This window comes from Staurois parvus, unplaced genomic scaffold (assembly GCF_062004578.1).
Source record: "Staurois parvus isolate SC_StPar_1 unplaced genomic scaffold, SC_StPar_1.0 ptg000384l, whole genome shotgun sequence".
NCBI classification, from domain to species: domain Eukaryota; kingdom Metazoa; phylum Chordata; class Amphibia; order Anura; family Ranidae; genus Staurois; species Staurois parvus.
In genome coordinates, this window is record NW_028318180.1 from 828,976 (window position 1) to 849,069 (window position 20,094).

General features: G+C 42.6%; 1 protein-coding gene across 1 annotated transcript in view; it reads right to left on the reverse strand.

Moving 5' to 3' along the window:
- LOC149455903 (complement factor H-like) overlaps positions 1-20,094 on the reverse strand; it is a 746,405-nt gene that overhangs the window by 501,163 nt on the left and 225,148 nt on the right. The window contains exon 5 of the mRNA XM_089685749.1: positions 3,749-3,943. Within this exon, the coding sequence (XP_089541875.1) occupies positions 3,749-3,943 (195 nt within the window). The remainder of the gene's footprint in view (positions 1-3,748; positions 3,944-20,094) is intronic.

The following is a 20,094-nucleotide window of genomic DNA, read 5'->3' on the forward strand; positions in this document are numbered from 1 at the left end:
AGACCATGGAAAACAACTGTGGTGGATGACCGAAGAATTCTTTCCCTGATGAAGAAAACACCCTTCACAACAGTTGGCCAAATCAAGAACACTCTCCAGGAGGTAGGTGTATGTGTGTCAAAGTCAACAATCAAGAGAAGACTGCACCAGAGTGAATACAGAGGGTTCACCACAAGATGTAAACCATTGGTGAGCCTCAAAAACAGGAAGGCCAGATTAGAGTTTGCCAAATTACATCTAAAAAAGCCTTCACAGTTCTGGAACAACATCCTATGGACAGATGAGACCAAGATCAACTTGTACCAGAGTGATGGGAAGAGAAGAGTATGGAGAAGGAAAGGAACTGCTCATGATCCTAAGCATACCACCTCATCAGTGAAGCATGGTGGTGGTAGTGTCATGGTGTGGGCATGTATGGCTGCCAATGGAACTGGTTCTCTTGTATTTATTGATGATGTGACTGCTGACAAAAGCAGCAGGATGAATTGTGAAGTGTTTCGGGCAATATTATCTGCTCATATTCAGCCAAATACTTCACAACTCATTGGATGCCGCTTCACAGTGCAGATGGACAATGATCCAAAGCATACTGCAAAAGCAACCAAAGAGTTTTTTAAGGGAAAGAAGTGGAATGTTATGCAATGGCCAAGTCAATCACCTGCCCTGAATCCGATTGAGCATTTCACTTGCTGAAGACAAAAGTGAAGCGAAAATACTCCAAGAACAAGCAGGAACTGAAGACAGTTGCAGTAGAGGCCTGGCAGAGCATCACCAGGGATGAAACCCAGCGTCTGGTGATGTCTATGCGTTCCAGACTTCAGGCTGTAATTGACTACAAAGGATTTGCAACCAAGTATTAAAAAGTGAAAGTTTGATTTATGAATATTATTCTGTCCCATTACTTTTGGTCCCTTAAAAAGTGGGAGGCACATATGCAAACTGTTGTAATTCCTACACCGTTCACCTGATTTGGATGTAAATACCCTCAAATTAAAGCCGACAGTCTGCAGTTAAAGCACATCTTGTTTGTTTCATTTCAAATCCATTGTGGTGGTGTATAGAGCCAAAAATGTTAGAATTGTGTCAATGTCCCAATATTTATGGACCTGACTGTATATACAGTATACACATGTAGAGCTATCCCTACAGGGGCCCCTTGATAATATTTGTCCCCAGTGGTTGCCCTGAACTTGCAAGCCTCCCAACACCTCTGACACTCTGGGTTCAGACACATTTCAACAGTAAAAAATAATAATGCAAGAGATGCAATTCTTTAGTAACACCTCTATATTAGACTCGTTCAAAAGAGTAGGCTAGAGGAATAATGGGTTTAGGATATACAACCACAGTTAATGCATAAAAGCTGTGCTGAACTAATGTGCAGAGTCCCAATGCAGTAGGCCAGCAATCTGTCTCTGGAGGAGAGCAGCAGTCCCCCTGTGTTCAGCTCTGAATCCCACACCAAGAGAGTGAGCCAGTCCCTTGCTGTAGAATATATCTGCTTTTCCAGCATCTTGTTCCCCAACTCTCTGGTAGCTGTAGTTCAATCACTCAGGAATATATGATGCATTGACTACAGGACTACAGGTCCCAAGATCCTCTGCTGTCAGAAAAAACAAATCCACTCTGGTAACAGGAGGTGATGTAGCAGTCCCAGTACTGGGCACTAGGTGGGAAAAGGAATAATCATAGTCTCATCTGTAAATGTCTCTGAATGGCATAATGATATAGCCAGCACCTGGCTACATACACATGCTCCATTCCCCTTGGGGAATGCCTGTTGACAGCAAAACATGTTGGGTGGGGCCTAACCAGTGATATTATCATGTTGGCTATGCTTGGATAGTGTGGCTGTGTTTTTGCTTCTGCTGCTCTGTACTCATCATCATGTTTGCCTGTACTGAAATAAACCCGTGTGGAGGTTTTACACTATGATGGCTCCTTTGGCTTCCTTTGAGGATAATGCATGTTCTGTAATCCATTAGCTCCTGAGTGTTGGGTTGGAACAGCAGAGAACCACATTGGCTGGCAGGAGAGGCTCTTAAAGGCATACACACAATGAGCCCTTTTTGATCTCCATAACTAGAGATCAACATCTTTTGACAAGAGGAAAAGTGTTTGTGTGGTAAAGGAACTATTGTGAGGAATAGCACCATTGTGTCAAAATTGGAGCACATTCGATCTGAACGTCTTTTCAGTTTTTGGATTGGGACTTTTTACTTTTCATTTTGGCACATATATTTATTTGGATATTTATTTATATTTATTATATTTTGGTATATTGTTTATATTGTTTTTGCGCTGTGTTTTATATTTCACAATTATTGTTTATTAGCAAAGAGCAGCAGCATTGAATAAGGGTATAAATTATATATTTTTTGGGCATAGGTTTTTTATTTATATTTGTTCTCTGCCTCATCCTGCCCGGCACTGACGTTATGGGTTTCCATGATAACAGTGACCTGCCTCTGCCTCGTCCTGCCTGGCGCTGACATTAATGGTTTCCATGATAATGGTGGCCGGTGCTGGAATGACTTTGAGAGCATGTGTGAGTAGTAAACTTGCATGCCATCGTACTGTCAGCTGCTGCACCAATAGGACCACTTTAGGTTTGTCCTCATTGCAGCTCACGTGACAATTGGAGACACACCCACATCTCTAGGCAACAGCTTTTAGCTTCTGTCAGGGACATATTATTATTATTATTACTTTTGGATCCATATTGGTGATCCTCAGTGTGCTGAAGACATTCTCCCTTGCTGATTCTGTTCAGTTCCAACCAACGGTTGCTGCAGAAACCACTTATAGACAGAGCCTTTTTTAATGCAGGAACATGTGCGTTTGGATTGTACACTTGCAGTATAGATCAAGGCATCCACAGGCAGTACTAGTTAATAGTCCTTTGCTTGCCTTTCTAAACACACCTTTCAGGGTTCAGGGTCTCTTTGACAGCTCACTGCCATCATTCTGTTGGTCATGCATGAGTATGGATTCTTTAGACAGAGTTACAAACTCATAATAATATTGGCATACACAGGGATGATCCTCAAAATGATTTCAGAACGGCCCATAACATTACTTCTCCCTGTAAGTGCTGGTTCACATATATGTAGATTGAATGCAGTTTTGAACCCATCCAATTCGCATGACATGTGAAAAAAAACGCTTCCTATGGTGCCTATTCGCATATGTCTGGTGTACTGGTGGTGCGGAATCAGTATGGTTTGAAAAAGAGTCATGTACGATTTCTAAACAGTGCCTTCAGGTTCAGATTACAGGCTATTGACTTCTACGGGAACCGTTGCTTATCCGCATATGTGTGAACAGGATAAAATCCTGAGCTAATCCTGTCCTGAACCTGATGTAAACCTGACATGAACCACTGAACTACTGTATCAATTAAAATGTGAAACCTGAGCTTCAATCTGCACCGCACATGTGTGAATCAGCTTTAACACAACCTTAATGGAGCACCTAACTACAGCACCACTCAAAACAGAGTAAGGGAGTATAGACTAATAAATAAGTAAGTAAATAAATTGTCTCTAAAAAAATACAGACAAAATAGTCGTACCAAATTACGTTGTATTAATTTAATTTTCAAAAAGTGAAGGCTGTTATTAATACAATGTTTAACTGTACTAATGAGAAAAAGCCAGTTATAGACTGGGGCAATGGCCATTTTTTGTACTAAAGAGAAACATACAACATCTGCATTAGGTTTTAGTAGAGAGTAGAGTTTACTTACTATAACACTTGGGCTCAGGATCCCATCCAGTTTTTGTACACCGTGTTATTCCATAGTAATCTTTGATTGTAGATAGAAACCCAGAAGCACAAAAATAATAAAACCAGCTATTAGAACCCGGAGTCATTGGGAAATTGTACAATGACAAATTGTCGATACGTGCATTTTGTGGAATAGGTCGAGAACATTTTTTGCCTGTATAAAAGAAAAAGCTCACATTTAGTTTTTGAAGAACAATACAACAGTCCAAAATAATTATACTATTATGTAAACACTTATACAAGCTGTATTTAAAGAATATGTAAATCCAAAATTTCATATTCCTGATATGTGCCTCCTGTATCATGTACTTGTATGAAAAAGTATTTTGTTCTCTTTGCATTGTTTACTTTGTGTGAAATCCCTGGTGTTCCTGCCAGTCCCTATGTTTTCCTATTAAGTACTGACCACAGTAGGCATGAGAGCATAGTGTGGTCATTTTTCTAATTACGCTGAGAACTCAGCCTGCTCTTCTCCAATGATCAGGCTTCTGCTGACATGGCACCCCTGCACAGCCATTCACTGGGAAGACCCATGCTGCAGTTTCTCCTCCCCCAGTTCTCTTAACTCCTTATGCAGCTGATACCAGAGGGTATGTAATCACTTATAAAAAGGAGGAAAAAAGGTATTTATAATTTTTTTGTATGTATACAGTACATAAATGTTTTGCTTTTCATTTCTATTTTAAACTTAATGGGTTGTTTTACAAGGTGAGGGTTCACATATACATTACTTTAACCTTTGCTGTCTATAGGTTTGCATTAATAGCCAAATCTGTTCCCCACTACAGCAAACTGTAGAAGTTATTCTTTACATCAGTGTATATGCTCAAGAATTGATAGTTTCAAAGGCATGTCTTACACATGCTTATGGTACTGTCTAATTTTTAAAACTCCCATTTGCAGTATTTTTTTCCTATACAAAACAAAGCAACAAGACAAAAAAGAGAAATACCATATTTTTCGCTCCATAAGATGCACCTGACCATAAGACGCACCTAGATTTTAAAGGAAGAAAACAAGAAAAAAAAATTCTGAACCAATGGACTGCAGACATAGTACAGGAAATGACCAGAGACTGCGGACATACTACAGGAGATGACCAGAGACTGTGGACATAGTACAGGAGATGACCAGAGACTGTGGACATTCACACATAGTACAGGAGATGACCAGAGACTGCACATATACTACAGAAAATGACCAGAGACTACAGACAAAGTACAGGAGATGACCAGAGACTGCGGACATAGTACAGGGGATGACCAGAGACAGCAGACACAGTGGAAGAGATGACCAGAGACTGCAGACATAGTACAGGAGATGACCAGAGACTGCGGACACAGTAGAGGAGATGACCAGTGTCAGGGTCCTGTCCACGGCAGAAGTTCTGGAAGATCTGGCATTTCTGCCAGTACTCTACATGGCCGCAGAGGTACATATCAGCCTCAGTCTGGTGCCAGACGGCCTTTATAAGGAGGCTCATCACTTCCTCTGGTTGCTGGATGATCTCTAGCTCCCCGTGCCCTGTTCCTGTTTCCTGTGATTCTGACTTGTGATTTCCTGTTACCGACTCGGCTTGCTCCTGGACCTGTCTACTCTGATTTACCCCTGATCTGACCTCGACTTGGCTTATGGATACTCTCACTCTCTCGCTCCTCTTTGAATGACCTTGGCTTTCCCATCTGACTACGCATGCTGTAATTCCCACCTGGTACCTGACCTTGGCTTGAACCGACTACCCAGTAAACATCCAAATCCCAGAAGGGCTTGCATACCACGCATAGGCGCCTCCTGTCTGCAGACCTATTTCCATGCACCAGCTGTGCTTCTGAGTGGACCACCAACCAGCACTCCTACAGGCGACCTGTGCAACTTTGGGCCTGACTCCCGCTGTCCCACTCTCAAGGGAGTCCGGAACTTAGCCACAAGGGAAGCCCTCTCCATTGGTCTCCATCACCAGGTACCTGATAACCAGAGACTGTGGACATAGTACAGGAGATGACCAGAGACTGCGGACACAGTACAGGAGATGACCAGAGACTGCGGACATAGCACAGTAGATGACCAAAGACTGCGGACATAGTACAGGAGATGACCAGAGACTGCGGACATAGTACAGGAGATGACCAGAGACTGCGGGCATAGTACAGGAGATGACCAGAGACTGTGGACACAGTACAGGAGATGACCAGAGACTGCGGACACAGCACAAGAGATGAAAAGAGACTGCGGACATAGTACAGGAGATGACCAGAGACTGCAGACCTTTGGGGAGGGGGGGGGTACCTGAATTTGACAGGTACATGCTCCCACGTTCGCGGAGTTGTCCCCCCCCTCCCTCCTCGTAGTCTTGTGGGACACGTGGCAGGTCCAACAAGGCTACGGGACCATTCATGAAGCGTAGCGCTTCTCACACATGCGCAGTGGGCACCCAGCTGTGAAGCCACAAGCTGTCAGAGCCGAGTGTCAACAATGAAGATGCCGGGATGAGGGAGAGAAGACGACTGATGGAAGCAGGACACCGGTGGACCGAGGAACAGGTAGGACGGAGGAGCGGGTTCTTTTTCACAGTAGAGCCGAGTGGCCAGCCTGGTATTCTAACACGATGGTGACGGGAATGCCGGGCTGGCCTCTCCATATTCACTCCATAAGACACACATTTTTTTGGGGAAAAAAAGTGCGTCTTATGGAGCAAAAAATACGGTACATACTTTTAATTATTTAATGTTGTACTTTAATGAATACATTTTTGTATTTGGGGAACAATGACTGTGTGCTTACAACAGTCATCTATAAAATCCATGTTACACTTCACGATTTGGAATTGTGGCAATGCTGTCCACGATTCCAAATACAGAAATTGCCAAAGATTGCATGATGACCTTTGGGTGCCATTTTCTTTCAATTTCACCCCAAAAGTGATACAATTCTGCCATAGTTGTCGCACCAGAATTGCGCCTTTCTGCACAAAAAAAATTATGTGACGTGTACTACCAGAAAAGGAGAGGCAGCTTCTTTGCAGGCAGCAAATGCGCATAGGGCAGCCCGTTTGAGTGAATTGTGTGACTTGTGCTTTGAAAGCACGTAGCGAGAATGCTTGTTCCCCCTACACAATATGTGACGAGGCCTTAAAGTGTTGAAGAGTGATCATTTATTGTGGGTAACTTAAATTTTTCTATTTTTTTTCATTTTTGCCTCGCAATCCTACAAGGCTAAGCTAATGGACAATTTCCTCCAAATTTAGGTGAATGTAAAATCATCAATTTCATGGCAAAATTTGAAATTTTGGGCTCATCCCTGATTGTAAACCTGCCCTAATCCCTGCCTTCTGTGCTTGCGTAAAAGCATTATATAGTAAGAAAGTGATGTGCAGGAAAATTAAAGTAACATTGTAATAAATGTTCTGTAAGACTGGGGTCTGATTTGGTGTTTAACCACTGTCAGGGTAAACAGTAGATTAATTTGGTTCTATACTTACCTGCTCTGTGTTGTCTTGTACACAGTAGTCCCAACCTCTTCTTTCTTGGGTCCCCCACTGGCAGTCGTGGTTCCTTCCCCCTACTGAGTGCCCCCAGTGGCAAGCCACTTGCTATAGGGGCACATGAGCAGGCTCGCACCTGAGCCACGTTCCTGTGAATGGACATTGTTCATTCACACACAGAGCGTGGCTTGGCCCCACACCCCACTCTCTCATTGGCTCACTGGCTGTGATTGACAACAGCAGGAGCTAATGGCTCCCGCTTCTGTTTGAGCCAATGAGGAGAGATAAACCTGGGAGAACTGTGGCTCTCATGCACATCGCTGGATCAAGATGGGACTCTATAATGGTAAATATTAAGGCCCCATTCACATCTAGTGATTTGGGATTGTGGGCAGAATCACCACAATTCTGCCTGCAATTTCAAATCACACTGCAATGCTGGCAAAACACAACATGTCTGAATGCATGATGATAATTTTCAAGGCCGTTGGTACTTGTATTTTTCATAAATACAAAACCAATATACCTCATGAGCAGGTAATTCAATTCCTAGACCTGGAAGTTTATAAAAAAGAGACATGTCTGGGTACTAGATCCCACTTCAAAGAAACTGACCGTAATGGATACATTTCGGTCAGAAGTTGTCAAATTCCAGAGTGTGTGAGGGCCATTCCCAAGGGCCAGTTCATGAGAATTAGGCCCAATTGTGATAGTGAGGAGGATTATATAACACAAACAAACAAATTGAAAAAAAAAAAAACAAGTTAGAAAGAACTAGAAATCTGGTTAAAATATGAATAGGGATGCCCTTTTGGCACCTAAACCAAGAAAAGTAAACAATTTTGATATAGCTTTTGTTACCTGATACAATTTACAATATAAGGAAGTGGAAAAAAGTATCCAAAAACACTGGCCCATATTATTGAGGCACCAAATCTTGAAAAAGATTCTCCCAAGGAAACCACAATTTATCTATATAGGGGCCCCTGTTCTAAGAAATATCATCTCCAGAAATGTGGTGGAACCACCCAAGAGGCCCCCCACATTCCTGGACTCTACTGGCTTTTATAGATGCAAGAGATTTAAGGTGCGTAGAATCATTGCAGAAAAGAATAAAAAAAACTGAACAATTTACATCAAGGGTAACAGGTAAAAATGATGACATCAAGAAATTCATTACATGTGATTCCAGGTATAAAGCATATATGTTGACATGCCCTTATAAACTGCAATATATTGGAAGGACTACTAGGAACTTATCACTAACATAAGAAATAGGTACAGGCAACACAATGATCCTGATTTACTAATTTGCCTAGGCGCATTTCCGTGGGCTAACATCTACTTTTTAATAGTGAACGTCTACTTTTAGAGGGCAAAGACATTTACTAACAACAAGTAGACGCAAAATCGAATTTACTAACCAGGCACAATCAAGGAATCAGTCTCAAAAAGCAGACTTGCTAAGAAGCACGTCTAACACCATGAAAAATCACTGCAGAGACATGTTCACATTGAAATTTGCTTTCCCAAATATCAAGACTTCACTTTAAACAATATCTTACATTTCAAAAAATTTTTAAAATGTGTAAAAAATAGTTTTTCAAAGGAAGTCATGACAGTGAAGAGCTAGACGCTTTTCCAGCGTCTATGGATGGATATAAATGCGCATGTGCAGAACACATTTTAGACGTCTTCCGTGGGCGCTTTCTTTTTAGACGCTGTTTAATAGTAAATCTCAGTGTGGAGTCCTCTGACAGACGGCACTTGATCACGTCTACTGTGTTTAACAAACAGCACTATTTGTAGCTAGGCATATCTTTATGTATTCTAATTTGATTTCCTTAGTTCTGTTGATTCTGTTTTTGTTTCTTATCCTTTTATAGTTACTTCTGTAATGATTTTACATATTTTGAAGATCTAGATAATATATATTTTGACAGCTGAGTCTAAAACTAAAGGTTCGCAATTAAATTTTTTTTAAAAAACTGCGTGGGGTCTCCCGTCCCACCCGCATATTAAGGGGTAACTCCACGCTAAAATTAAAAAAGAAAAACGGCGTGGAGTTCCCCCCGAAATCCATACCAGATCCTTATCAGAGCCTGCAGCCCGGCAGGTCAGGAAAGGGGGGGGGCGAGCGAGCGCCCCCTCCTGAACCATACCATACCACATGCCCTCAACATGGGGGGTGCTTTGGGGCAGGGGGGGCTCCCAATCCCAAAGCACCTTGTCCCCATGTTGATGGGGACAAGGGCCTCTTCCCCACAACCCTGGCCAGTGGTTGTGGGGGTCTGCGGGCGGGGGACTTATCAGGATCTGGAAGCCCTCAGATCACGCCCCCCCCTAAGTGAATGGGGTACATGGTAATATGTACATGGTAATATGTAAGGGGCGGGGCCACCCGGGGACATCATCCGAGTGACCCCGCCCCATGGGACAATGATGTCACATGGGGTGGGATCACATGTATGATGTCCCCAGGTAGCCCCGCCCCTTACATATTTAAGAGCTGTCACTCAGACTCACAGAATAAGGCTGGCAGCCAGCGTCAGATGCGGAACCTTTTTTTTTTTTTTCTTTTTTCCGGTCACCTGCGGTGGGCATCGTATTTGACGTTGGATCTACTTTGGGGGACATTCTTTGAGATTTTTCTCACATGGTGACAAGGTGCTTTGGGGGGGAGCCCCCCTGCCCCAAAGCACCCCCGCATGTTGAGGGCATGTGGCCTGGTATGGTTCAGGAGGGGGGGCACTCGTTCGTTCCCTCCCCCCTTTCCTGACCTGCCGGGCTGCATGCTCAGATAAGGGTCTGATATGGATCTTGGGGGGGCCCTCACAATTTTTTTTCACATTGTGGCGTGGAGTTACCCCTTAAGATACATACCAGACCCAAAGGGCTTGGTGTGGATGGGAGGGGGGACCCCATACCGTTTTTTTATTTATTATGGTGCTGGTTTTTAAATGTAATTCTTCCTTTTTTTTCTTCACTATAGCTCAGAAATTCAGCCGTCACTTCCCTCAGCTAAAAGAGAAAGTTTTCTTGGAATTTAAATCCCTAAAGGAAACAATGTTTACTTTTAGTTTATTAAAAGATACAAAGTTTTCTGTAACTTCGGGAAAAGTGACATCTAAGCTTGTATACTATAGTGAAGAAAAAAAAAGGCTGGCATTTGCATTTAAAAATCAGCGCTGACCTACACTTTGTATTGCAAAACAAATTATTAACAATTGTGTAAACCGAGGCATTATTTTCAAGGGATTTTCATTCGTAAACCAAAAATTATGTTAACCGAGGCGTTGGTAAACCGAGGTACACCTGTATTAGTATTCCAATCCTTTATATTGGGATACATAGAACCAAGATACATCTGAATTGGCAACATAGCACAACATTTGTGTCACATTTGAGATATCTGGCTAGTTACACTGACCTTGCCCAGGGACTTAGGGTTGATTCACACCACAGAAATACAGGCAGGATTAGTGTTCAGCAGCTCTGTGGATTAGTGGTTAGCACTACTGCCTCACAACGCTAGGGTTGTTGGTTTGAATCCCATCCACAGCAATGAATTTGCATGAGCTTCCTGGGTGGCTACCCTAACATACATGTGCTGGTGGCAGCATCTTTGCTTTCTGTCTAAATGATCCCTAGAATGTGAATTAGAATGAGGCCTTGTCTGTTCAAACACCTTTAAAACTGCACCTTACGTGAATATCAAAGGATGGGATGAGATAAGGGCCTGGACTAATGATTGATTTGATAATGCTGGTTTGCACTCCACCCCCTTTTGGGAAGGTTTGTCAAACCAAGAGCTGAGAGAGAGAGTGAGCGAGAGAGAGAGAAAAGGACTTAAAATAAAAATTAATAAAATAATGGTATGGAGCCCCCCCCCCCCCCCAAATCCATAACAGACCCTTATCTGAGAATGCAGATACCGCATGCCTTCAAAGATTTATTTCCTTTGTTGAATTGCCTGCTTCACACTAGATGCGATTTAAAATTGTGCTTTTTGTTGGCAATTTCACCGTGTTTTCTGTAGATTTACCAATGAATTATTGCATTTTCAATTGTGTTTTGCATTGCGATTTCTATTGTATTCTATATGTGAAATCGCTACAAAATGCTGAAAAAGTTAGACAAGAACTACTTTTGAAATTGTGCTGCAGCAAATCGCTTATGTTAGGACACTCACATCCACATTCATTAGATCCGATATCAGGTACAATTTAAATTCCCAAATCGCACCTGAAATCGTGCACCCTGGATGCGACTTTGCATGTGATTTGCATGCCCTGCGACTTGCAAATTGCATGCCAAATTGCACCCGATATGACCGGGGAATAACACCACAGTCACATTTAATCCAATTTGGAAATTGGGCAACATACAGTGAAGTCGCACAATTTCAAAATCAGATTGGATGTGAACGGAGCCAGGGGCGGACTGACCATTTGGGAACTTGGGCACTGCCCGAAGGCCCGGGGTCAGTTGGGGGGCCCCATGAGATGCCCCTGATACCTTTCATAGGCTTTTTTGGGTGTAGTTTGAGTGTGGGCGAGGACACAGGGGCCCCATGATCCCCTATTGCCCGGGAGCCCCATGAGTTGTCAGTCCGTCCCTGAATGGAGCCTATAGTGGACAATAGGGTGCGATTTTGTCTATGATTTGCAAGTTGCCTAGCATGCAAATCGCATTCCAAATTGCACCCGATGTGACTGGGGGCCACCCTGGTCACATCAAAGCAGATTTTGAAATGGTGTGACTTACACTATGGTCACATCATGTGACTTACAGTGAAGTCACATTTTTTTTTTTATTTAAATATTTATTACTTTTCAGATACAAAAAATTACATATTTCCTTCATATTCTCATAAAACTTACAAAACCAATATTTTTCTTTCTTTTTCCCATCCTATATCTATTTCCCACCCCTACCCAACTAAATTCCCTTCCATCCCTCCCTCCCCCCACCCCCCCTCCATACTTCCCACCCTGCATTTCTCAGCGTCTTCCCTACAAAAGTAAGAGGATCTTTCACATATCACACCCTAAAGCTTCGTATCTTTCGCCTTCAGTACAAATTCTTCCCATTTTTTCCATTTCACATAATATAACTCCATCTTGTCTTCCTGCATATAATAAAGTTTCTCCATCCTAAATATCTGTTTCACTCTATCTACCCAATCTTCTTCCTTCGGCACCTCTATCTTATGCCAAAACTTGGGTATCAAACCTTTTGCTGCATTTAAATAGTACCATATACCCGATTCTTTGCATTTACTCACTGATAATTCTGTACTATGTAATAGGCAAGTTTCTGGATCCAATCCCATATTTGTCCCAGTAATCATCCCAATTAAATGAACTATTGTCTTCCAAAATACTTGAATTTTTGGACACTCCCACCATATGTGATATATCGTGCCTATCTCTCCACACCCCCGCCAACACCACGGTGAATTCTCCCCACTCATCCTATATTCAACATTCGGTGTAATGTGCCATCTTATCAAACACTTATAATTTATTTCCACCTCTCGCATACTTATGTTCTCGTGAGTTAATCTATATATTTTCTTCTGTTTATCCTCTTCTATCCCAACCCCCAAAGCTCTTTCCCATTTCTCTATATACATTGGCTTTGTGTTTGTGTCAAATTCAGTGAGAATCTTATATATTTTAGCAGTACCGTGTTTCCCATCTCCCCATCATTCCAACAACCTCTAAAACAAATTCCAATCCTTTCTAGGTCTCATGGTGTCAGGGATCGCGGCGTACCGCCGGTCGGCGCATGCACGCTGGCGACGGCTCACGCCGGGACACAAGCACCAGGTCCCGGCGAGCCGCGGATGACAGGACGCCGCGCATGCGCAGTGAGAGCCGCGGGCGCGCCTCGGGCGGCCAATGACAGCCCAGGGGCACGTCCTGGGCGGCCAATGACAGTGCAGGGCGCGATATTTAAAGATGGCCTGCACTGTCACTGATCGCCGCAAGGTCTATTTGAGTTCCTGAGTCCTGTACCTGTGTTTTTGATCCTGATTGACCCTGACTACGCTGCCTTCTCCTGTATTTGACCCGGATTGTCCTGACTACTCTGCCTTCTCCTGCGTTTGACCCGGATTGTTCCTGACTACTCTGCCTTCTCCCATCCTGACCCCCGGCTTGTTTGACCTATCTGCGGACTGACTTATCCTGCTGACCCTGCGTGTGACCTGACGATTCTCCGCCTGCCGATTCTGTACCTCGCCTACCCCACGGGACCACTGCTCGCAATCCATCCTGCTAGGTCCTGCCGTCCTCCTCACATCTGGCTCTCCCGGTACCAATACATCCCCGGAGGTTCCCCCTGCTACTGGTGGGCCTGCTCAGAGGTCGTGACCTGGTCCTGGTCTGTTTCAAGTCCATCCCCACCATCAGGGGCCCTGGTGAAAGCACAGACCGGGACTTAGACTCCACGCTTTGGGTAGGTCTGTCAAGTGGGCAGCCAGAGGCACCACCTGGCGGATCATAACACATGGGTTTCGGAAGATTCCCAACAAAGTGTTTTAATTGGTGATACCGCCACTCATCTATCTTAGTAAAAATTTCTCCCTTTTCCTATTCCAAATCCTTAAGTGTTCTCAATTATCCCCCCCCCCACCTTTATGTCTCTCAACTGGACATCCTTCTTCTTGAACCATTTTCCTGTAATCTCCTCCCTACCTGGAGGAAAAAAACTCTGTGTTCCTCAGTGGCATTAAAAACGAATTAAAATCCAACTTCATATGTTTGTGCAATATATCCCACACCCTTAAAACATTTTGATTTTGCTCAAATTAGTTCCACTAAGTTCATTTTCAATTTTAACCCAACTTTTCCCTTTTGGATTATGCATCCAGTCAAAAATTCTCGCTAAAACAACTGATCTATAGTATCTCTTAATATCTGGCACACCCAATCCACCCTTCTCTTTATTTCTACTTAACAATTCATAAGATGTTCTAGGTTTTTTATTCTTCCATATATGTCTTATCATTTTTTTAATTGCCTTAAAGAAAACCTCTGGGAGTTTAATTGGGATCATTTGAAATCTATACAGAATTTTGGGTACAATTACCATTTTTATCAGATTTATGCGTCCTATCCAAGATGGGTTTCCTTTTCCTAGTTTCTTTAATTCCTCCTTAATCTCATTTAACAATGGGATGTAATTTGATTTATACAGGTTCTTATAAGAAGCAGTGAGTTTTACCCCTAGTTATTTTATTTCTCTATCTTTCCATATAAAGGGGAATTCTTTTTGTATCTTTTCTTTTTCACTATTTGAAAGATTTATATTTAGGATCTCAGTTTTTGTTGGGTTGATTTTCAAGTTTGATAGCTCCCCGTATTCCTTCAATATCTTCATTAAATTTGGGAGTGTTATCCTGGGTTTCCCACATAAAACAACAGATCATCCGCAAAGGCAGCCACTTTATGTTCTATACCTCCTATCTGAATTCCCTTTATATCTATATTCTTCCTAATTGATGACAATAAAGATTCCAGTGACAGAACATACAGCAGTGGTGACAATGGGCAACCCTGTCTTGTTCCATTTGACATCCTAATTGGCTCCAATGTCTCCCCATTTACCATAATAACTGCAGATGGCGCCCTATACAACTTTCCCATTCACTCTCTCATTCTAACTCCCATCCCCAGGGCTTCCAGAGTGTCCATCATGAAGCCCCAGTCAACTCTATCAAATGCCTTTTCGGCATTGATTGAAAGCACCACCACCGGAGTTTTTCCCTTTCTACTTTTCTGAATGAGCAACAAAGATCTCAACCCATTGTCTCTGCCCTCCCTCCCCGGAACAAATCCCACCTGATCTCCATGTATCCATTTGGGCATTAAATCTTTCAGCCTATTCACTAAGACCTTTGCATATAGCTTAGTATCTGTATTCATAATGAAATTGGTCTATAGCTAGAACACTGAGAAGCATCTTTTGCTTCCTTTCGGATAAGCACCACATGGGCCTGTAGAGATTCTCACCTCATTTCCATCCCACCCCAGGCATTAATGTATATCTTCAATTTAGGTATTAACAATTCATTGTCTTTTGTACAGTGTAGCCATCTGGCCCTGGGCTTTTTCCCGTCATAGCACTTTTCAATGCTGCTTTTATTTCTTCCTGTGTAATCTCTGAATCTAGGGAATTCAATTGCTCTTCGCTTAATTTCGGTAGACCCGCATTTTTTAGATATATTCTTCTTTTTTCAATATTCACATTTCCAGTATTATTTAAAGGGTCATGGGAGCTAATATTATACAACTTACTGTAGTAGTCCTTAAACACCTTAGCAATTTCTTTAGCTGAATGAACCAATTCTCCCCTGGAGTTTTTTATTTTTTCTATATAATTTCTATTTTTCTTTTTCCTCAGGGCTCTCATTAAATACTTTCCCAGTCTATCTCCCCATCTATACCTCTCACTCAGCACTTTATTAAAGGCTCTTCTTGTCGCAAACGTGCGTCCCAGCGACTGACACAGTCTGCCATTTTGTTAAGAGTAGCCATGTTATTCCCTCATTCTCCTTCCCCCTCCCTTCCTGAAAGACATCTGGCCAGTGTGGGTGTGTGTACTGTTTATGGGTCACTGGTTGGCCAAGGCATCTCTAGCTAGGTGCCGAGCTGTCTGTGGAAGCTGTATCCTTTCTCACCTAGGAAGAGATAAGGCCAGCTTTCCCAAGAGAGCTGGAGTCTCACTGACCAAAGTACCTGTGTAATTTCACGCCTCGTAAAAAGATAACGGAGCCTTCCCAGGAGTTCAAGGCATTTCCAAGAAGACCACACCAGAAAACATTTTTAAGATCCTATCCCCTATGTCTCATATCTTGGAATATGAAAGACTTACATAAAAAACGGACACCTCGTCAGATGGCCAATGAGCAGGCGAACAGTTTGATGGGTCACTCACTTATCTCGGACCATCAGGGAAGCCGAAACATAGAACTCGTGAACCGTGCAATATATAATTTCATAATTAATATCTAAATAATCCCCAGGCTTGCCTGCATAATAAGATACCTGCGGGTGGACTGTCGCTTGTGCAGATGGGAAGTTATGGACCAGAATATGAATTATGAAAGATGTTGGCTCCAGTTTAGGATTCTGCCTGATGATCCCTCCCTAAACAGGGGATTGGTCTTTTACTTCAGAACCACCCCCTGCTGGGAAACTTTAAAGCAGGCTGTCAAGCCTAAGAGTGAAAAGTTGAAGACATCTCCCATTTTACATCAATATACCACTTGGGGAGACCTGTGCCTTTCGCTCCGAAACGTGATCTGCTTACATCCAAGGCTTAATGGCAAGTAACTTAACCCTTTAACTTCTCCCTGTTATCTCTTTGCTGTGCTGTGTTGTTTTCTGTACATGTATATATATCTCTTAGTTACATGTTCTCTGTAAATATTTTTATTGCACCTGTTTGACCCTTTTAGTAATAAATCTTTCTCTCTGAAAGTATTGAACTGTTTCTATAGCTCTTAATTGCAATTTACAAATCCCTGCCTTTAAAGAGACGCTACTGTTTGTGTAAACCCTCTGTATAACAGACCTGTGTGATGACCGTGTTATGAAGTCGATTACATCAACCATTCTAGTGTTATAGCTGAACGTCGAGTTTCCTCTTTCTCTGGATAAAAAGGAGGTGGTGGCAGTGTGAATGGTTAATTGCCTAATTAACCTGGCCCAGTAACAATTGATCCAGGCTTCTGGCACGTCGATTTGTATCCATTAGCTGGAAAATCGTTGTGCAGGGTGCAGCTGGGTGTGGCATTGTTACGCACGTCACATCGCGGTTTTAGGTTGGCTAGCCCTTCGGTCACGAGTTTTGGTAAGAAGGTCTGGGATCTGACACCGTGCTTGTGACATAATAGACGTCACGATCGTGGGATCGTCGCATGTTTGTGGCGGCGATCTTGCGTTCCGTGACACTTCTCTTCTCCTCTTCCATCAAAATCTCTAGTTCTTCCTTCTTTTTTATTGTCTTCTGTCTTATCTCTTTTGTTATTCTATTTTTATGTATCTGTTCCAAATCAAATATTTCCTTTAAAAGCCCACTGAGTTTCTCTCTTCATTCCCTTTTATTTTTTGCCCCGATTGCAATCAGTATTCCTCTTATATAAGCCTTATGGGACTTCCACACTGTAGCCACGACACGTCTCCTGTCTCGTTCTCCCCCAAAAAATCGCTCAATCTGTTCCCTAATTTTCTGATCAGTCTCCTTGACCTGGAGAAGTGCCTCATTCAGCTTCCATCCTAAACCTCCTGTCATCCGCCTTCCCCACCCTAATTTCATTGTAACAGGGGCATGATCCGATAAGGAAATTGCTTCTATTTCTACTTTAACCAAAGACTAAATAAGTTGGTGATCTACAAATATATAATCCAATCTTGAATACATCTCGTGTGCATTAGAGAAGAAGGTATAGTCTCTATCCTTCCCATGTGTAATTCTCCAGATGTCCACCAGTTGGCACTTATGTATGGCCTTCTTCCAGGATCTTAGAGACTCACCTCCCTCTCTCCGCACAGAAGAGATTGCATCCACCTGTGGATCCACACAGAAATTGAAGTCCCCAGCCACTATCAAGCGCCCCTTTTTAAAGTCCATCAATTTTTTCAATACACCTTTCAAATATATCTCCGGTCTCCTATTTGGACAGTAAATATTAGCTACTGTACACTCAATTTCTTGTAGTCTACCTTTTAAAAATAAAAACCTTCCCTCAGGATCCGTTTTTCTATCCTCCAACTCAAACCTTATGTTCTTTGCAAAGCCTATTGCCACTCCCTTTACTCTCTTAATTGGAGAATCTGCATAATACCACGTTGGATAATATCTAGAATTCAACTTAACATTTGACTCTATCTCAAAGTGTGTCTCCTACAAAAAAAACACAGAGGATGCCCTGTGTTGTAATTCCTTAAATAACCTACAGTATTTTATGGCGTATAAGACTACTTTTTATACCTAAAAATATACCCCACAAATTGGGTGTCGTCTTATACGCGGGGTATAAAATGTGAACCTTGAGTTTGTTTGGGTCAAGCTGGCTGGATGTGTGGTAATACTGTACATACAGTATACCGTGCTGAGCCAAGCTGGTTCAAAACAAATGTCCCTATGACAGATTAATCTGTCAGCCCGCTGGATATGTATTATATACAGTATACTGCGCTGAGCCAAGCGGTTTCAAAACGTACCTACTGTAATCAGCCCGCTGGATGCGTGTATGTACGGTAGCTGGGGCTACATACAGTATACACTGGGCCAATCAGGGCGAGTGATGTATTCTACTAATGAATACAAAGCCTGCTCGGATTGGCTAAGTCAGAGAGGTGGGCTGATGATGTCACAACCTCAGCCAATCCGAGCAGGCTTTGTATTCATTAGTAGAATACATCGCTCACCGTGATTGGCCCAGTGTATACTGTATGTAGCCTCAGCTACCGTACATACACACATCCAGCGGTCTGATTACCATAGGGACATACCGGTACGTTTTGAAACAGCTTGGCTCAGTATACTGTATATACCACAGTGGTATATACTCAGTATACTGTATATACCGCACATCCAGCGGGCTGACAGATTAATCTGTCATAGGGACATTTGTTTTGAGCCAGCTTGGCTCAGCGCGGTATACTGTATGTACATTACTGCACATCCAGCGGGCTGTATATATACTGTATACTGTATGTAGCTGAAGCTACCGTATTACCGCATATCCAGCAGTAACCATCTGATTTGGAATTTGATCCATATGATGACTGTCTTACAAATGTATCACAAGATGTCATTCATGAACTTATGATGTCAGAGGATGAACATGAGGATTTTGAAGGATTTTAAGTACCGGTAAGTCATAACCATTTTAATTAAAAAATCTGATGTTTTTAAATGGTGGTGCCTCGGAAGGGGGGTAGTCTTATACGGCGAGTATAGCCCAAAACCTATGTTTTAACTGGAAAATTAGGGGGTCGTCTTATACACCCAGTCGTCTTATATGCCGGAAAATACAGTAAATCTTTTCCCAGCACAATTCAACCCATTTACATTATAAGTTATAAACTGTAGTTCTTCCATCTTTTTTATGCCTCTTTTCTTCACCTCCATCCTCTATTTTCCTCACTCTTTACTTTTATACCTTCTCTCATCATGCAGAGTGTTAGCCTTAATTCCCCTCCCCCACCTTCTCCCACCCCCCTTCCTATTCTACCCCTCTCCCAGTCCATTCCCTCCCCTCCTCCACCCCATTACCCCCCTTTTACTAACCTACCCATTTTTAGGCCTCTAATTTGCCTACTAATCATTTGTGGGACCAAATCCACTTTTGATTCCACCCTTCCAGCCGCCCCAGTTACCCTCCTTCTATCTAATTAGCTTGATAGATTTCCACCAAACTCTTAAAGAGAGGAAGATAGAGGGGAAAAAAAAGGGATACCCTCTCCCCTCTACTTCCCCCCTCTAACAAACTGCCAGTCCTCCTTCCCCATGAGTCCTATTTCCCCTTCTTCTTCCCATCCAGGAATCTCTATTCTTTGTAAATCAAGTCTTTCACAGAAGTCTCTCAAGTTCTCAGGGAATCTCAGATAAGCTGTAATTCCGTTCTTCCATCCAATTAGGCATGCTGGAGTTCCCCATCTATAATGCACATTCTGTTTTCTCATCTGCTCTAGTAGGGGTTTCAAAGATCTCTTTCTCCACAAAGTCTCAGGTGTTAAATCTGCAAAAATCTGAATGTTTATTTCTCCGTACTTAATAATTGTTCTTCCCTTGATCTTCCTCCA